General features: G+C 38.1%; 1 protein-coding gene across 1 annotated transcript; it reads left to right on the forward strand.

Annotated features, from left to right (window-relative positions):
• The first annotated feature begins 576 nt into the window (after nt 1-576).
• On the forward strand, nt 577-20,347 carry LOC137293859 (dynein regulatory complex subunit 7-like). The gene is made up of 17 exons (XM_067824633.1): nt 577-881; nt 1,378-1,549; nt 1,835-1,960; nt 2,765-2,959; nt 3,350-3,508; nt 4,573-4,791; nt 5,367-5,489; nt 5,768-5,843; nt 6,387-6,515; nt 6,706-6,834; nt 8,980-9,212; nt 16,371-16,586; nt 17,010-17,120; nt 17,447-17,557; nt 18,093-18,287; nt 18,901-19,040; nt 19,185-20,347. The coding sequence occupies exons 1-17, from the start codon at nt 673-675 to the stop codon at nt 19,264-19,266; spliced, it is 2,625 nt and encodes an 874-aa protein (XP_067680734.1). The 5' UTR covers nt 577-672; the 3' UTR covers nt 19,267-20,347.
• The last annotated feature ends 392 nt before the right edge of the window (nt 20,348-20,739 follow it).

The raw sequence follows: 20,739 nt of genomic DNA on the forward strand, positions 1-20,739 counted from the left end.
CAAAATGAGTGAATGAGTTTAGCAATATTCCAGGGATGGGCTTCACACAATGGACTACCCATGTGGACAACTGAGCCCAGATCTTCGGCGTAAGAGTAAACGCTTTAACCACTGGGCTACCCTACCGCCCCGTCTAATGAAGTCAAGATGGTCTATTGCAATCATTTCCCTCGGCACGGGCCATTCACAGAAACCGCGTCTCTGTATGTCAACCAGTAGCTACCATTATAAAAAAAACCCGGCCTTACACACGATTGTTGCTAAAAAGGCTGGACATGGGGGTTACAGATATACACTTCAACTGACGAGGCTGAGAGACGACGTCATAATTTTCTGAGTAAACAAGCGCACATAGAATCCTTCGCCAGGGGAAGTAACTCTATATTTACCGGAAACTTACTTTGGGCGCATTGATATAATAAATGGGAACAGATATATTTCTAATAAGTATTAACTTAAACTATTGTTATTTATGCGATAAATATAGGCCCTACAGTACAATGGCCATCGCAGAATTCTACAAAACGTTTAGAGGCACGATTGGTGGACTATATTGTGCGTTGCTATGGAGCGGACGCTTTTTAAACATGTGTTGTTAGGTCAGCTCCGTGGACGATCACACCGACTCGTTTCTTCATCTTTGGAGAAAGACAAGGGAATCGACTTGTCAAAATGGAGGGTGTTGTCGGTGAGACTGAAGTTTTGATCGAGGATGCAAATAAACTCGAAGTAGACCCGATAAACGAAGAGTCAGGAATAAATGCAGGAGAAAAAGGAGAGGACGAAGAAAAGGCTGAAGACGAGAATGCACTTTCCGAAGATGCTGAAGCACTTGCCGACGAGCTAGCCAAGATTGTTGTACATGCACCCGTCGCTGAACCGTAAGTTATGTTGAAGACTTCATATTCAAGGGAATACGTTAGTGTTTACCATTGTCAGCTACTAAAGTAAGTGCAATTTTCACGTTTCAGCCTGTTCTTAGCTATCGAAAAATTTGTCAACAAAGGAGTATTTTATTGTTATTATTATTCAATCAATTATCGTTTGAAAGCTTGGTGTCCAAAAAACAATGATCCAACAATAGATATTTGGAATTCCAGGGTACACATTCTTGGCCTTGATTGAGTTAATCATCAACTTTTTCTGTTAACAGAGTATGGGTTGTGATTATGTCGTTTTTCTATGTATGTAAGCAGTTTTAGAAGTTGTTATTGTACATGTGTCACGTTATAAGAACTGACACAAACTTGAACAGTATGCACTCTGTTTTTCATATTTACTCTTCCAGAAATTCTAAAAGTATTAAAATGATCAGTAAATTATGTTAATTTTTACACCAAAATGAAGAAAAACATTACCATGCCTTTATATCAACAGTACACCAAGGGAAGTTTTTGACCCAGCAGAATTTCCATCATCATACAAAGACAATCTCCCAAAGGAAAAGCTTGTTCTTCAGTATGCTGACAACTTCCGCCGACAGTACGTCCATCTGTACAGAGATAGGAAACCTCTCTTCCTCAACCCTCTGAATGAGTTCTATATTGATGTACGTTGGTCACACTTATGTTCTGATGTCATGATTTAGCCCAAATCTAAAAAAAACAAATATTATTATCTTTGATTTCATTTCTGTTTAGTTTATATTCCAACTTAAATATTCAGTACTGTTGCAATAAATAGATTGATGCATTGATATATATTGAATATACAAAACACAACTGTTTGTCAGAAAGGATTGCAAATACATGTAACAGTAATAAAAAAATAGGGCTATGTCAAAGTGAAAACAAGACAAACTGTACTTGAGCCTTACTTGTCCTTTTGTTTACAGAAATTAGTCTGCACAACCATTCGGCCAACTCAACTACCCTACAAGGAGCTTTATAACTGGGATGGTGCTGCCGAGTTTGTAGCTGACTACCTCAACTTCCAGACTCTTGATCCACCCTATGAGTTGGTAGGACAGTCTGGGTTTAAATTTGTACCTACTACTTGTAGCACTGGCTGACTGAGTTAAGTTTTACGCCACTCTTAGCAATATTCCAGCAATATCATGGCAGGGGACACCACTAGTGGGTGTCACACATTTTACCCATGTGGGGAATTGAGCCCGAGTCTTCAGCGTGACGATCCGCTGCTTCGGCTTCCCCACCACCCATCACTCAAAGAATGAAAAAATGACATCTCTTGTGAAACTGCTTATCGAGTTCATTTCTGTAAATCGTCAGAACACAACATTATATAGCTTGACACATTGTCATTAAATATCAATTATATTTTCAGATTATTTCTGGGGGTTTTTTTTGTAAAATGTTAAGGTTAGCCAATTTCATTCTTAAGTTTGTTTTAATGAATGTCTTTTCCAGAGCGAGAATGCTGAAAAATTGTAACTGCAATGTTTGATTTGAGGATAATTTGTTGTTAATTTCCCTAATAAAATCTGTTGAAATTATAGGTTTATCTGCCATTTATGTGTGTCATTTGTTTATGCAGAATTTAACTTTCGATTTCCAACATTGGACTTATAAAGTTTGTTTCAAATACGTTTTGAGAAAACATCAACATATGAAATATTCTTACATGGAAATATTTACATCAAAAACTGCAGTTTGTAGTTAAAGAAACAAACAATGTCAAAGAAAGCTGAAGATAATTTGTGAATTTCCCTCCATGTTAACCTGGACTTGTGTTTCTTTTTTATGATTCTTCTTCAAATTGTGATGTGGTTTGGCTGATCATGGATATGTATTACTTGTTATAGCCAAAGACCTTACTTTCCCCATCAACTGTCTTGAAGCGACAGAAGGGCAACTGTTTTGAGTACAGCACCCTACTGTGTTCTCTGCTGATTGCTGCTGGATATGATGCATATGTGGTCAGCGGATATGCCACTCGGGAGACATGCCTGGCAGATGAGTCACGAGAGATATGCCCCATGCTTAAGAAGAAAGAGGAGGTATACACTACATCACATGCCCCATACCTACAATCCCATTAGATTGCATACTAATTTTTCAAATGAGTTAGTCAAGATGCAGTTCCTGATTAAAGGGATTCACTGAGAGCAACATCTTTTTAAATTTTAAATCAAGGAGAAATCATTACAAAAAACATTACCAAAGAAGCTATTCATGAATACTGTATTGCATGCCTCAGCCTGAATAACAACCCTGTTTACAAATGGAGTAGAAATGGCTACCTCTGATGAGTTTACAGATTATATTCATGCATAAATTGCTGACAAGGCCGAAGGTATCCGTGTTCTGTAAACTGGCCTGTCAATAGTTCTGAAGAGATACTCTTATAGTGCTATTCTGAAAGTGTGAAAATGGTCCTGTCACTATAGACAAAAGAAGAAGAAAAGAAGAAAGAAATGAAGAAGTACACTGTGAAGCCACCTCGTGATCTGAGAAGTAAGTTTGAGCTGAAACAGGAGAGGAGAAGACAGGAGGAGCGTAAGGCAGAGGAGGAGAAGAGGAAGAAAGAAGAAGAGGAACGACTAGCGGTAAGACCATAAATTCTTGGTTTAATAATTTTCATGCACCAATCCTTGGTTTTAATCATGTGTCACTCAATAAAGGCAGGAAAACCAATTTGAATTCTTTTCACAGTAAATGAATCTGTTAATACTGATGGCAGTAAGGAAGGACAATTAATGGGAAGAATTTGTTTAAAGTGATTTGACATGATGGCAAGTCTTCGGAATATACATTGTATTAGAATGGATGAATAGGGATTTACCACTTTCAGAAATATCTCAGCACAACACAGTATCATCAACTCATTTTTTGCCCCAAATTGTGTACTTTTGCAGGTAATAACCATGTCCGCCAGCCTCAGATGCTATAAACGCATTTGATACCTGCAGGAATACATTGAACTATTGAGATGCAAACATGAAATGATTCCACACTTGTATTTCCAGCTGAATCAAGTTTAAGGATGCATTTACTGTTATAGCACTTCATAAGAGTTCTCTCCCTTTATTTAGGGAGCTATTTCTCACTTGCTCATGATTTGGGGTAATGTAGGTGTAATGATACTGTAGTGATGTAGGCTCAGCTTATATTTCCATTGTCTTCCATTACGCCAATTGCAAGGTCATATTCACCATTGCAACATTTTACTAATCTTTTTTGAGAAGAAATGCTCTTGTGTTCATTATTGTATGGTGTGTGTGTGGGTGGGGGTGAACGTTGATTTTGTACATGACATTGAGGTTGGGGGTCACTTTCTTTGTATAAAAAAGTCAGGTAAGGGTCACATTGCACGTTTTGCACATGTTTTGCAAACTCTGAAATGTTATGTATGTGTATAGTATGTAATAGTACACTTTGTCATACAGTATGAAGTCCACGAAAACTGAAAAGATTTCATTACTGCAGTTTCACTTGAGTGTCCCAGGGTTCCTTGTTCTGAAACTTTATTAACATACCTGGTTTTTTTGTAAACATGTTTTTACTTGCTAGTCATTAAGGCAGTTTCCTATACTTTGTGGGATGTCTTGGTGTCCCTGTAATATTCTGAAGTACCCCAGGTACTAAGGGTGGTGTGTTCTCCATGTTGTAGGCACTGGAGATGCCCCCAACTGATCCCCTCCATGGACTGAGGATTCACTCCTGGGTACTTATCCTGTCCGGGAAACGTGAAGTCCCTGAGAGCTTCTTCATCGAGCCCTTCACTGGTCTGTCACATGAGGTGGACAGCTCCAACTACCTCGGCATCGAGTCAGTGTGGAACAACGTCAACTACTGGGTCAACATGCAGGACTGTTCCGATGGAGTCAAGGTAGTCTATCATTCTTTGGTGTGGAAAACCTGTCTGGTTTTAACTTTGGATGTATTTCTTGTGTGTATTCAGTGTTTTGATGTTTTGAATCTTGATTTACTACCTCTGAACCCAGTTGCATAGATTGATGCTCATGATCACTGGATTGTCTGGTCCAGACATGGCTATTTCATTTATTTATTGCTGGAATATTGCTGAGTACAGGATAAAACAAACAAACAAACAAATGGTTGTGTAGTGAGTAGAGTGTCTGCCTAATCCCCTGCTCATGTCAAGCCTTGTGTGAACAGATTGTACTTGTTGTTACTTTGCCTTGTACTTAGTATTAAGGTGATAAACAAGGAATGGTCGCCTGGATTTAGTGTATGATGTCAGATAGGGGTATTCAAATTAAACTGGGACATAGTGTTAATGGGCAAACACTATAAACATCCAGAATAGACAAAGCAGGTGCACATGCATATCTGTATGAGTGATTATATAAGTAAAATGTTATTGAGAGTTGAATTGAAGTTAAATTCCATTTCACCTTATTGCCTCACCTGGGTGTAACTGTGACATAACCATTGTTCCAGGGTCTGTCCTATGACCTGGGAGATTGTACGATGTGGGAGTACATGTTTCCTGGTGTGGACAAGCACCTGCTGCAGATCCCGGAGACTGAGGAAGATCTCATGGATGGCCTGGATGACGATGAGGTAGGTTCTTGTTGTTGAAGATTCTTCTGCAAAGTCTCTTTGTACAGTCAAGCTTGTTTATGTTATATATAAGATTGTTTCTACATTGAACTTATGTTGTACATCATAACATTGATGACTTGCCTATGTATTAATAGATGCCTGTTTCAAAAATGATTTGTAAGAAGTCCCCTGAAATCAGTCTGTAATGATATCAAACGTGTGTTGTTCTAAACATTTTGTATTAGAGCAATGTTCAGTATTCACAGACTATCTGATGAAGTTCTGTTGTATTCCAGGAGAGTAAGGATGATGTAGAGAAGCACCTTGACATGCCCCCTTCCTGGGTTGAACCCCTTAGACTCTCCCTCAGAGGTTGGTACCGGAGGAACACATAGAACATGCTTGTACTGTTGATTTATCTTATATTTAATCGAGACTTCGAGTTCTATCAATGGTTTTACATGTCATTGAATAAGTCCAGTGAAATACATGGTAACAAAAGTATTTTGGGGTCTTGGACAAAAGGGACATCACACAGACACATGTTTTTTGTAAGATCATCCCTGGATTGATATCAGTAGTCTGTGATGGTGTTGCTTTCATTTATTTTTGTGGTGTGGCAGTCAGAAACAGCTTTGTAAGCTTTCACTGATCACCAAGAGTTATCTCTACTACACCACTTACGTTGTTGGTCACTGGATTGTCTGGTCGAGACTCCATTATTTATGGACTGCTGCCATGTGGCTGGAATATTGCTGAGTGCGGCGTAAAACTAAACTCACTCACTCCCACTCACTCCCACTCACTCACATGCTAAAGAAGTGTCACTGATAATGACATGACAGAATTTCTGCAAAGGGAATGCATTGTCTGATGCTTGAATCCTTATGCATGCTTTATGTATTTACTTTCCAGATTTTGAAATGCGCTGTCCACAAGGAAAAAAGACGAAGCTATACAAGAGAGCAAAGCTGGAAAAATTTGCCCACTACCTCCTCAATGATGGCCTTGTGTCTCGACTGTCTGTGTATGATGACAAAGAATGTGAGCGTCACATTATCATGTTTGATGATATAAATATTTGAAGAAATAATGAGTGAACCTCAAAGGAAGACTCACCTGATAAGTGCAATCTGATTTGTTTCTAATATTTATGACTAGAGCATCAAGGTATTGCATGAACCCTCTCATCAAAAATGTCTCACTGACTCCCTAACTCATCCCATCCTTGCAGTGACTGACCTTGTGCTTGTCAAGGAGTACTATGCACATCGTAAGGATAAGCTCCACACAAGGGTGCACAACCATCGTACTGGCTGGGTCACAGAGTACTTCAACCCTGGTCGAGTCAAATGTGTTAAAGGTATGGCTTCAGTTGAACAGTCATATTACTTTCTAAATTTTACTATTTGCTGGGGACACATAGGGAGTCAAGCTGCTTGTTACATACTAGATTTGATCACCACATGAATATTGAACAAAAAGTACACAATTCTAAGGTGTCTTAACTCAGATAAGAATGAATCATCCTCTATTCAGCAATGAAATGACTGCGATCATGAATAGTGGCATTCCCTCTTGGACAGATCTTGCACTGCAAGCTTGGATAGTTCTTGCATGAGTGCTTGGTGAGATAGTTCTAGCATTGGTGCTAACTTGACTTTTTGTTACATGAGCAAAGATAGATCATTTGTTTTGGCACTCACAATGGTAGTTCCTACATGGGTACACACTACTGGCAAACAGGGATAAGCTGAGCACAGACCTGACAATCGACCCGTATTAGTATGTATGAGTGCTGCCCACTTTCACTTGCCACTGTGAGCAAAGGGGTCCCAGATTTCCCACAATCAAGTGCAATGGGTAAAACACATGAGAGTCTTATGAGCAAGGCATGTGCAGCTACATGCAGAATCAATTTCATCGTCAAGCATTGCATGTGCACTAACCTATATCTGCTCTCCCTTTCACAAACCAAATGGGTTTTCTCTGCCATGCACTGCCTACATCTTGTAAAGGCATTCTCTGTGCTGGTCTAACTTAACCTTGTTTGCCAGTAGAATAGAGTTTCTATGAGATTTAGGAAGATACCTTCTAACCAGTACTTAACAATATGCTCAGTACCTTTTGACAAACACCCACACAGTCCTTGAGGTAAACTGGCTGTGGTTTGTGAACAGCTGGATAATGGAAGACATAGAAAACACTTTAAAGAGATCTTAGAAACATACATCAAGAGATCATTTAATGAGTACATATCAGTTTCCTCAGAACTTGAGTAAACACAGTATAAATGGAAACATGTTTTTATAAAAGAATATTTTCATGTGGTTAATTCTTTTTTAATCTGCCATATGATGGTTCTTTTTAAATAGGAAGTTGCTTTTTGTGCATTTTTTGCACATTAATCTCTTTTTCATTATCTGCTTTCAACTCAAATTACACTGCATGTTTCATCAGTGCGTTGTTAGCTTATTGTTCTTCAGCTTATTTCAGCGTCCTTCACATCATGTTTGTCCTTGCCTTCTGCTGTTTTTTAACCTATTAGTGATATATTATAAAAAACTGAAACACATTAATGGTGACGTAACAACAACAGACCAACTTCTCTCTTTTAACCCTAAGGCCATAATAAATTCATCAAATTAGTTCCAGCCCAACCTCTCTTGCTACCAAACACCCAATCTACCATCATTATAGAGTCCTGATGTCCCTGAGAAATAAGTTTACCCAAATGGCCTCATGTTGTTTACTTTATTACATATCCAAAATATTTAATCTCGATTTAATGTGAATCACATCCATGGACAGTTGACTGACACTTTGGATGAAAATCTGATAAGCATTAATGTAAATAATGTCAAGTACCGGTATATTGGTTCAGAAATGGGTGAAGGGAAAAAGGCACACCAGTGATTGGCAAACAAGGTGTGGTCGGGTAGGCAACTAGTTGAATGGGTTCACTAGTAAGACTATAAATATAAGTATAATAGAAGGTAAATATTTGATTCCTGGTAAGGGATTTTGTGTGTGTAACCAAAATTCTTGGTGCCACCAATGTTGATGTAGATGGGATATTGCTGAATATTGCACAACTCACTAACACCCTGATGTTGAGAAGACAAATAATGGACACAGGTGCTTTATGAATGTTCATTATAATAATTATTATTATGCATTGATTATGCTGTTTTGGTCAGTTACACACTTAAGATAAAGAATCACTTCCAAGGTGTAGTGGTTAGAGCATCTACCCAAGGAGTGGAAGGTCAGAGGTTCAATCCCCAGCTGTGTCATATCAAAAGACATAAAATATCGTACCTGCTGGTCCCAGCCTGGTGATTGATGAGCCTCACAAGTTGTTCCCGGGTTACTGCCCTGTAACAAGTGTTATGGTCTCTGAACCCACAACATTGGGTGTATTTGTCAATGTGAACACACTCTAGGGGTCAACAGCTCTGTGTTTAGTAAGTAGATATGTAAGTACAGAACTGTTCTGCACCATCAGAGCACCAGTACAAGGCCAGCCAGCCAGGTCCAGAGAATGAGAGGACAATGACCTTCCACAATGATGCCCGAGTTGATGGCCTGGTCAAACGTATTGAGACCCCGACTGAGATGACCGAGCATTTCAAAGACAGAGACGACTTCCTCTTCTACAAACATGTAGTCTTTAACAAGAGACAGAAGAGATTTGGGCCACAGGAGGGATCTTCATCTGCAAACCAGAGACCAATATTGGTAAAACCTTTTCTATGTGTGTGTTTGTTCAGAGCTGCATTGTGACTTATCTTTCATAGTGCAAGTGAGTGAATTACATTTTACACTGCTTTTAGCAATATTCCAGCAATATCACAGCAGCCATAGTGCCCTTGCTTGAGTAACAATATAATACTGAGGATGTTCAGGAAATCAGGGAAATGTATGGCTTAGTAACCTGCTAATGAAATCAGGCATACAAGGCTTGGTGACTTGGCTACTGGTGTGCCATGAGTATGCAGGATTTTGGTCATGCTTTCAGTCACATTTTGGCCTGGCCAGTGTTTAACTTTTTAGCAGCTTGTGATATTATTGGAATACCACTTACTGCTTCATTATACAGCATTGCCAGACATGTGCAACCAATGTTAAAAATTAACTTTAGAAAAAAAATCTTATCTATATATACTCCTGGAAATGAATAAGGGATCACATGAAAGTACCAGTGTTCCTTTATTCTTTTCCAGGTTTCTTCACAAGGTAGGTATTGCACTGTGGGTAAAATTCTGGACTTGAAGGAAGCAACACTTCTGCTTTCATGTGAAGATATGTTGGTAAAAATGTTGGTATTTCTAGATGCTGTTTGTATGAATGTTGTCATCATTTGTTTGAATTTGTGAATATAAATGACAGTCATATTGATAGCAATATTAATGAATCTGCCAAAATCTTCGCAAGAGTTGATTAAAAAATGAAAATGTGTTATGAATTTTATTTCTCGTAGGAAATCAGCCCAAAACTGACAAACAACATATTGTGTTATGTTTTCACAAATTTTGCTCCTTGTATTTTGTCACTTTGACAAATCTTTAAAACACAAAATAATTTGTCACTTTTATGAGCTCTTTAAACGAAATATAATGTGAACAAGCAGGTGACACATATTTCAACACAATTAATGACAGCTTGGCATTTTCTGAGATGAAAAAGCATTAGATCTGATCTGCACAAGATTCCTTAGAAGAGGCCTCGCCCCTCAACAGCCAGGTTCTATGTGTTGAGAGAAGGACACTATGAAGATGCCCCGCACGTCTGATTATCTAACACTGACAAAGCCTCTGTCATGTCCAGCAAGGGCTCACAACTAGTAATCCCCAAATTATCAAGCTACCATTATCTGCCAACACTGTCACTACCAACATCCGAGTGATGGTATTAATTGTCGACTTGATGCCTACCAACAGTAGGAGGCCATTATAGTTTTATTCTACATGGCTTTTCTTTAGCGGCAGCTATTTGACCAAGCTGGAAATAGTTTTAATTTGACATCTCAGTGGCGAGCTTGACATTTCTTTCTTGTCTTGACGTCAGTCTCAGTCCTGCTCACGGCCAGGCTGTATGTTTATAATTTCAAGAAAGGAGTTCATTTTTTTCTATTTTGTGTAATAAGCCTTTGTTGAAGTTCTGTCAAAGTCAGGGCTTTCTCCATCAGTTAAGTTTGAAAATGTTTGTATTTCATCATATCTGAAAATATTTTGGGTTACTTTGTCGTTTGTTGTGATTGAAATTTTTCTTGTTCCAAGAATATGCCCCGAATCCCATCATGAGTTGAAATGGGAAACACTTTTATATGAAATATTTAGAAAAGTTGTGAAATTGAACAATATCCTGTAACCCTCTTTTCATGGATGTAGGATTTTCTTTGTCTGTATTGCTTTGAATCATATTTAGCTTTCGGAGTAATATACTTGTGAGTGTATATATTGTTAATGGCTTTATTGACCTTTAAGAAAATACTGATTTTGGTCATGAGTAATCTTGTGAAGCTGAAATAATATAATTTATTATTTGTTCAACATATTCTTCCTAATTTATATGCTATTTATAATTATGTTAGCAAAGAATTTATATCATTTTTTTACATTATACAAAGTGGATTATCATTTTGAACTAATAATGTCAAATTTGTGATAACCAGGTGGTTTTGTGTTTCCAAGAAACTACTGAATTCAAGCGAAACATGAGAAGTTAAAGAGTTTAAAGGGATTCATAATTTTAAGATTTTCTTTCTCAACCCTCACGTCAGTGTCTTTCAAAGGATTGAGCTAAACAATCTCAGAAATATGATTGCTTTGGGGCAATTTGAATGTCAAGAATAATGCTGAAAATTGCTGTGTGAAAATAACAAGACATGACTCATGCACAATCAATAATAATCAATTCTCAGAGAATTTCTTTGCAATAAAGCACACCATATATCTCACAAATTTCTTGTTTCACAAAAATATGGATTACAAGTTACCTTGAACATGTTCTTTATTTGACATATTCCACTGTTTAAGCAGGGCACTATGGATGTCTTTGGGAGTATGTTCTGATAACTTACTGATAAGGCTAAATAAAAAAGGTGACATGTTTCTCAGGCAATGGCGCTTCACTTTTATTTGTGGACAAAACAATTCTTTAGTACCATTTAAGAAAGATGATTTTGACTTTGATGCGTCCTGATCATCCATTTGTCGTCTAGAAGAATGAATATCTGTAAGAACGAGTGTGACTCGTGCTAAACTTCCCAAGATGTGTTTCTGAGAGACAAAAATAAAAATGTGTTCCTCCATCATCACATTTTTTTCTGTAAAAAAATTAACAAGTCCTATCACCCTCATCACTTTTGAAAAAAATGTGCCCGAGAAACATACAGGTTTTTTTGTACAGCCTACGTCTTCTGATATGTAGGCCTTTTGTAATATGTTACATTTTACATTACAAAATATTAATAAAGTACTAATTGTTGTACTTTTGGGTTGGATCCCATCTGCAATTTGAACCCACACAGTGAGGGTGAGGAACTGTATTGCCAGCACTGGGCCTCTAAGGTTTACTCAAAACAATACAAACCTGGCTGCCTTCATTGTATACTAACCCTTCCAAAATGTGCCAATTTCATAATTCCCATAGCTGAAAGGTATGGCTACACAGATGCTCTTAGTAAGTGGTCAGAGGTGCCAAGTTAAATGATGGACTTAAGATATTGTAAGTGGGAAGTCCCAGGTAAATCCTGCTGTTATTATTTGATCAAACTTAGGTTGTAATATTCTTTACAATATGCCCTGGTGGGAATGCAGGATTAGAACTGGTCCCAAGCAACCATTATGTCTTATGATACAATTTTCTGGTGACGAACTGAGGTTTTACACTGCCATTTCCCAGCAGAATCTCAGCAGGGGATATCCCAAATGGAACATTGTAGCCATGTGAGAATTCCAAACTGGATCTTTGGCATGAAGAATGAACACTTTAACCATCAGGCTACCTGACCATCCCACCATCTTTAGGGGCCATGTGGTTTGGGTTCCTCTGTTCCTTCACTGTACTCAGCCAGTAGGGAATATAATTAAATAAGTTGGAAAGGTGATCAGAATAGATTTCTTATATAAATTTAAAACATCTTTCCCCCTAAGTTCCAAGTATATCTGAAGATTCAGAATTATTTTCAATCATATTGAAGGGTCAAAATGTTTCAATCTAAAATAAAACAAGATGAAAATAGTTCCCTAGGACTGATATAGGAGGTGTCTATTTATTCATACAGATACCCATATAGAATTATATGGAATAGAAATGCAACATTACAACATATCCAAGTATACGTCTGGCTCAAAGAACTAGAACAGGAATTGCAGTTGTTATTAATAATATTTCTGACAATACACCACCCAGTCTGTTAATGACAGTCTTGCACAAGGATGCTAATTGTATGACTGCGTGCAAGACCAACGGCGCGCACAACCAAATGCATGACGCACAAGGGCATATTTAGCCATGGGCTTGACAGGAAACATTGCAATGCAGGGAACTGTATTTAAGCCAGTCATTTTATTTCCATGTTGATTGCACTGACGTACATTATTGTCGTAGGTGGCACGTATTTCCCCTTTCATCATTGCCACAGGTGTTTATGGAATATTTGAGAAAAGAACTTCACCCCTAGACTACATTGAGACTACTTGTTCTGGCGTTCTTCCCTTTGGAAATAGAAGAATTACACGATGAGTGATGGCTTCATAGTTCTGTCTGTTTGGAATGGCCATTCCCTGTGGCATGTGTCATACTCAAATATCGGTTTTCAGTTTGATAAGATCTTGTAATATGCATGAAATGTACAATGCCTATTATCATATCTGTTTCATTCTTAGAGTTGATCATCCTTGTATGGGGTACTGCTGAAAGTAATGACATAGCTGTGCTTCAGGGTTTTTCTCCATGTGTTCTGAACATCAATGAAAGTATAACATCATTTTATAAATGTGACTATCTGACTGTCAACAGCAAATATATTGTTTTGTAAATGGATGGTTAGTAGAGAATATAGAAATTAACTGGCAATCACAGCATCAATTTTCCCTTGATGACAGGATGGTTCTATGCTTTATTATCTCATTGGGGATTGTTTATGTCTTGAAAGTCTTATTTCCACATAACATGTATTGATTTCTTTCATTACCGTATTTACTGTTTTAAACACCCTGTTCCAGGAAGCACATCTTGACTGACTTGTCAGAACATTTGTAAATCATTATTGGCATCCAAACTGACATGACAATACGTATTATTTTAAGGGTATTCAGATAATTGTATGATTAACACAGCAGGGTAGAGGTATGTAACTGCTCAGTATTTTTTTATCAAACATGTTCTCCCTGTTTCCTGTTGTTCAGTACCTGCAACAAGTTTAACTAGTTTGTGGTTTTGATAAGATCCATTAGGTTGGAATCTATGTTGACAACTTCAGCGACTTGTTCAAGACATGAGTAGCAGGTTGGTCAAGGAATATCATGATGGTAGTGTTTTTTGTTTGTTTGTTTATTTTTTAATGCCACTCCACATTGTTCAAGCTGTATGAACAGCTGTCAGTAATTAATTACATCTGGACATCAAACATCAGATCAGAGAGATCAGTTCTATTCCAGTAATAGGGCAGTTTGGGGTAGTCAAGGTCAAGTCAGGTCTTGTCAACAAAATGGCATCTCTGGATTAGTTGTCATTGTAACATCCCTTGCTATGTACAACACACCTGGGCCCACTTGCACAAAACGATCTTAGAGCTACAATTATTGTAAATCCTTAAGATCGCAATCTTAGGCTTGGGCTACAATTGCCGTCCACTTGCACAAAGTGATTGTAGGCTAAGATCATTGTAAGTTACAATCAAAACTTATAATTGGTCGGAACCAATTGTAAGGAGCTAAGATCATTGTAGTCAGTAGCAAAATGGTGTCCAAGTTGGTGTCAATTTCACGCAAATAATTAGCTTTACGTTTGGGAATTGCTTTCATATTGCATAAAACTGTATGATTCGCCTCGACACTTCAGCGACATGGAGAATGCAACATCGATTTAACGTCAGAAATATTGTTATTTGCGGTAGTGAACAAGATCATTATCGTGTCGATATCATAGGGTACAATTCTCACCCGATTCAGTGTTGGAAAAAGTATGAACACCATACCTTTTTGATAAACAAGGAAAGGATAGTAACAAAAGGTGTTTGCATGTGATTAGCAGTGGCCATGACCTTTTCAATAACTCAAGGGCAGCTAATCTTAGTTTTTACGCAAGATGGGAGTGGTTTCCCTTTGCATATTATGCCGTTGCCGTAAAATCTTCCATGCCCAAATACAATGCATGTTCTGTTGTCACAGAACAGATCTCCACATGTTTCTTTTCGGTTAATGATTTTGTCTTAGTTATCATTGAAATAATCTACAGTTGGATACCATGCAAAATTATGTTTTTTCTACTTGTAAAAATTGAATCTGACGAGAGGCAAGAGTTGTAATCTATGCATTTTAAATATAATACAAGTATTCTTCAAATGGGAAAAATACACTTGCTGGGGTATGTGAAATTTGCATAAAACATTTTTTTAACAAAACGAAAAAATAATTAACAACAAAATAGCATAAAGTAATTAATATACTGTGGATGAGCATTCAACAATACATACAACACACAAGAAATAACAACGTTTTCATATTTCCCTGTCATGAATTTTCCACAACACTCCTACGGTCATGTCACACTTTCATATCTTTACAAATCTAATGCTTACGGGATATATTTGGGATTTTACTCCAAATCATACCTACGAGATTGCAAACTATGTTCAACTGACAGCCACTGACAAATCATGGTACATTTAGGTGTTATATCATAAGGATATTTTATTTATGTGCTATCTTTTAATTCCATGATTATTAGATCAATAACTCAAGACGCAATTTGTTAATGTATTTGTTTGTATTTCAATACTTACATAAAACATGATAGGTCTGTGGTTGCAGTATCACATGTTTAGTTCATAAAAAATTAGAATGTAGAAAAATTAGAGAATAACCCCTGAGGTACAAGTGATTATACATGTTACCTTCCACGTTATTGCTTCCTTCTTCAATGTTATCATTTCCTTCAAAGATTTGTGGGTTGGGGTTGTCTGGGTTTTTTTGGTTTGGTTGGGGAATGTCATTTGTATGCAGTAACCAGTTCCACGTTGTATTGCGCTGCATGCTATGCGCACTTGAAGACAACTGTAGACAGGAGTCGAGTTTAAGAAATTTCTACCTCCATCGTTGAAGAGTTCGATCTTAGTTAAGAATGCGATCTTAAACCCATGCTGTCTTAAGATCATCTTTGTGCAAGTGGATAAGGGCAATTGTATGGTGATTGTAAAGTTGATTGTAGGGGCCTAAGATTGATTGTAACTAAGAGTGCTCTGTGCAAGCAGGCCCTGGTGCTTTGAGTAATCACACCAAGTAGCCTCTGGTGGGGAAAGACAGATTTTAGTTAATCTTTGAAGCTTGTGAACTCGCAATTATATCTTTTGTAACATTCATCAATATCTGGGAATCAAGGCTGGAAGTTCAGTTCAACCTTCATTGAGCTCAGTCAGCTTCTAACAAAAACATTCCGTGTGACTATACTGTAGAAGATTCCATGAAAAGTAAAACAAAAACAGTTTGTTTCTTTTTTTTCAGTCATGTTATAGAAACATGAAACACAGCTGAACAAGGTCAGGCAAACATAATTTACTTAACATGCGTCAGATGTAGTTTGATCTAGCACTCAAAGGATTATATCATGCAATGTTTGTTTTATAAACATTGTTTGGATAACGATTAATGAGTCTGTTTTTCTCCCCAGAAAATGACACAGAAATTTCACAGAAACAGATCCAAACCAGCCAACTGTGACATTGCAGAATTGATCTTTGCCATGTCAGAGGACAAGATCTTCCTGACATATCACACAGAGGACAAGAGAATTGCTTCATCCACAGGGGAGTTCAACAAACCTCCTAACTGGGAAGAGAAGGGAGCAGTGTTGGCCTGGACTCCAGAGATGCACCAGACATTCCAGGTAGTCCCAGCAACCCAGTGAACAGTAGTACTGTAGTCTGATAGTCCCAGTTCAGGAAGATGCATCTCCTGTTATCAGTTATCAGTAGTCCTGGACTTACAGTCCAATAATATACATACTTCAAGTGTATCTTGTTGATATCCTATAATCCCAGCCCAGCAATCCTGATGTCCTGTAATCCAAATCCAGATGTCCAGTAGTCTTTGTCTACTAGTCACAGCCCAGCAATCTGGTCCCATATGACCCCATAGCTCTTAAGCACTCAAATTGTCCAAAACAGAACTAGGTGGGCCAGTGAACCAATACAACACTCAGGTGGTCCAAGATAATCATGCGATATTGGTCCAGTATAGCTCTCGGGTGGTCCATAGTCCATTATAGAACTCAAGTTGTTCCATGAAGCCCTGATATCCTTGTTTCCAGGTGGACCCCAATGCTCCCTCCAGCAAGCAGGTGGAGCTCTACCAGACTCTGCTGGAGCTCCTAAAGGCTGAGGAGCTCTGCCGGGAGCGTCTCCGTGAGTCTGAGGAGGAGGTTAGTGCCTGTTTGTTTATGAAGTGTAGTAAGTGCATCAAATAGACACATATTCTATTTTCACATACCCTGAGATAAATATTGTTCCCATTGAGGCTACAAAGATGATTTTTAATATCCTGCAAACTGTGTAGGTATATTTGATAAAGTAAACTTACCTACTGGTAGAATGTATACTTTTGTGTCATAAGAATATATTGTTTTTTTATTTGTTCCTGATATATGAAGTTTTGTCAACAATTTTCTTTGTTACAACACTTCTTCTTATGTTTCTGAATTTAAAATTTACATTTGTTTCGCAATCATTTTCTCTGGTGTATTAACAGGTGAAGGAAATCCTAGATGAGAGAACCAAGGAGGAGAGTGATTCGGAGCTGGAAATATCTGTGTACGACACAGAGAGGAATGAAAAGGCGAAGAAACACAGGAGAGAGATGGTAAGCTTGTGAATATATCAATAACACACTTTACATGAAATCTTCAGTGAGAGACCCTGAACATCCGTTAGGTCATATAGGACACTTTTGTATTGTCTCTAAGATTATCTGGAGAAAAGAGACTATAAGTAAATGGAAATGGTTTTCTAGGAGGTGTTTTGTACATGTTCTTTCTGAAGTCATTGCTCAAATGAGCCTGGGTTAGAATAGGGTCCCCAGAATTCAATTGCCGGTCATTGAAAGCAACTAAAGTGGATTGTGTGGCAGGTTTTCTCCCAAGCTCTTGTGCTCCAGTGTGATGGATCACTGTTTTCAGTCACTGTCTTGCATGGTTCTGACAAGGAACACTTTGGAATATCGTTGGTAGTATGGAAGTAAACACAATTTACTCATTGGTATTTGAACCTAATGACCTGTTGCATGTGAGGGGAATGGTTGTGGTTCTGTAACACTGAGACATGAGCCCCAAACTGCTAATGAATACCGGGGACTCTTCTGGGGTCCATGGGTACAATCAGAGTATTTGTTTTACCAGGAACGTCTCAAGTTGGAGGAGAAGATGAGGAAGCAGGAGATGGAGATTGACTACCTGGCTCCTTTCCTGGCACAAATTGGTGACCCTGATAAGATATCTCGCACCCAGGCCTACAAGCTGAAGGAGGACTGTCTGGCTGACCTCAAGCAGAGGCTCATCGACAAGGCCAACCTAATACAGGCCAGATTTGAGAAGGTAAGGGGAACAGTATGGTGACTGTGTCTTCACAGATACAATGTGCTTGATTTTTTTTTTGAGAACAACATTTGCTGTAGGTGCATGTAATTACTTTTCTAACCCTGTTTCATAAAAACCCAGTATGATCCTTGGAACATGACACTATAGGTCATTGTCTGAGGGGTATCACTCAGAAGAGAGGAACAGTGATTAAAGCATGCGAGATGGCAATTTACAAAAAAATTCAGTCACGATTTCAGTGTATTTATTCACTTATTTCACTTATTTCCTAGGTCATTGCTGAAACTTTATTTTAATTTGTATTTGTAAGAATCGGAAAATGACCAAAATTGATGTGATACCTTGTCATGAAAGACTATTAGCTTATATTCAATAACACCAGGTGGATGTGCATGTCCTTCTTTGAAACAATTTTCTCCACTGTTTTAATTGTTATTCCCACTGGAACCTGCAGACTGAATTTAACAGTAGTATTGATTGTGTATGAATGTTGTGGACACGATAATATTTGTCAGAGTATTAGCTCTGTTACTTTGTGGATGGTCACACTTAGCCCAAGATGTGTTACAAAGAGCTAGCTATGACATTACTGACTTCACCTTCACTGTAGGAGACCCAGGAGCTGCAGAAGAAGCAGGGTTGGTACCAGCAGAACCAAGTGTCCATGCAGAAGGATGACGAGGAGGAGTACCTCAACTACTGCAGCGAGGCCATGTTCCGCATCCACATCCTCGAACTCCGTCTTAACAGGTGAGCAGACTGATTAATCACAGGTTGTCATAAACAAGCAGTAACAGATTCTGGTACCATGGTAACTGTCACCAGTGTGAATATTAACATATGATCATTTTATTCAATGACATCAGATTATATAAGGTTATATTGATATTTCAGACACAAGGAAATGGCTCCACACAAGTATATGGCTCTGGAACAGAAGCTTCGGAGTGACAACCGTCTGTCTGAGTACTTCTAGATGGACATTATACAAACAAGCACATGCCCATCTTTGTTATCTTCCGTCCATGTTTTTAGATTCATTTCTGATACACACCACTCAAAAGATGTTAGGAACTCCCCTATTATTTCCTATCATACAATTTAGTCTGTCATGGTGGGACAGAGTGTTTCCTGTAATGTGAAAGAATATGTTCTTTAACTTGTTTTGAGTGGTATATTTTTGTCATGGCATATTGTTTCATCCAAGTAATATCTGTGATACCTTCATAAACAGTTGGGGAATATTCAGTTGTGGTCATTTACAATTTGGTTTGCAAGGAAACATTTGGTTTCACACAACTGCTTAATATAAATACTGCTTCTTAGATTCTATAATCTTTTGAACATTAGGTCACTTCAGCGTTTTTCTGAAGTAAGCTAATTAAGGCAGATATAATTGTATTATAAGACTTCTGATCAGATGTAATATACCATCCAAACAAAGTAGGGGATATTCCATTTTGAAAGCATACCACTAGCCAATGCCAATGCATATGAGAAAAAGAAATATATATCCATATAGATGTGACATTTCCAAAGGAATGGAATAAATTGTCACATTTTCCCTTAATTTCTCTTCATCATCTATTTCCTCATTGGCTTCATCGCTTGTATTTTATCAATCTTGTTAATCCAATATCCCCTACTTTTTTTTAATGGTATACATCAAATATTTGATGGAGACTTGAGACAAATGAATGGAGCAATGTTTGAACGCCAACGCCCTTATTCTCGAAATGTTCTCTGCTCTAACAATTCTTAATTTTAATCATAGCCAATGTGTTAAGAATGGGTTTAAGAAGTCTGTATGGCTAAGAACGTTTTGAGAATAGCAAGCCTGTTTATTAGCCTTTTCAGAAGTTCTGCAAACTTTGCTAAATGTTAGCATGGACTATACTCCGGAAGGAAATCAGTTTGCTGATGAATTGATGAAATTGCTCAGTGTTTAGCAAATCAGCATTAGGACCTCCCCATGATTGCTTTGTACAGTAACATATAGTTGTATATATGTCACATGGTTGAATGGATTGGTGTGAATAAAATCTGTATTTAGGAAAGTGTCTCAGGACTACTCGTTTATGTTAAGGCAACGGAAGATCTCTCATTGAGTGAGTGAGTTTAGTTTTACGCCGCACTCAGCAATATTCCAGCTATATGGTGGCGGTCTGTAAATAATCGAGTCTGGACCAGACAATCCAGTGATCAACAACATGAGCATCGATCTGCGCAATTGGGAACCGCTGACATGTGTCAACCAAGTCAGCGAGTCTGACCACCCGCTCCCGTTAGTCGCCTCTTACGACAAGCTGAGTCACCTTTTATGGCAAGCATGGGTTGCTGAAGGCCTATTCTACCCTGGGATGATCTCTCATCAAGCCTCAGAAGAGTAGGATAGTTCATATTTGTTTAATGAATGATAATGATGAGAGTGCTGATGAAGGTGCTGGTG

This window comes from Haliotis asinina, chromosome 8 (genome assembly GCF_037392515.1).
Source record: "Haliotis asinina isolate JCU_RB_2024 chromosome 8, JCU_Hal_asi_v2, whole genome shotgun sequence".
Taxonomy (NCBI): domain Eukaryota; kingdom Metazoa; phylum Mollusca; class Gastropoda; order Lepetellida; family Haliotidae; genus Haliotis; species Haliotis asinina.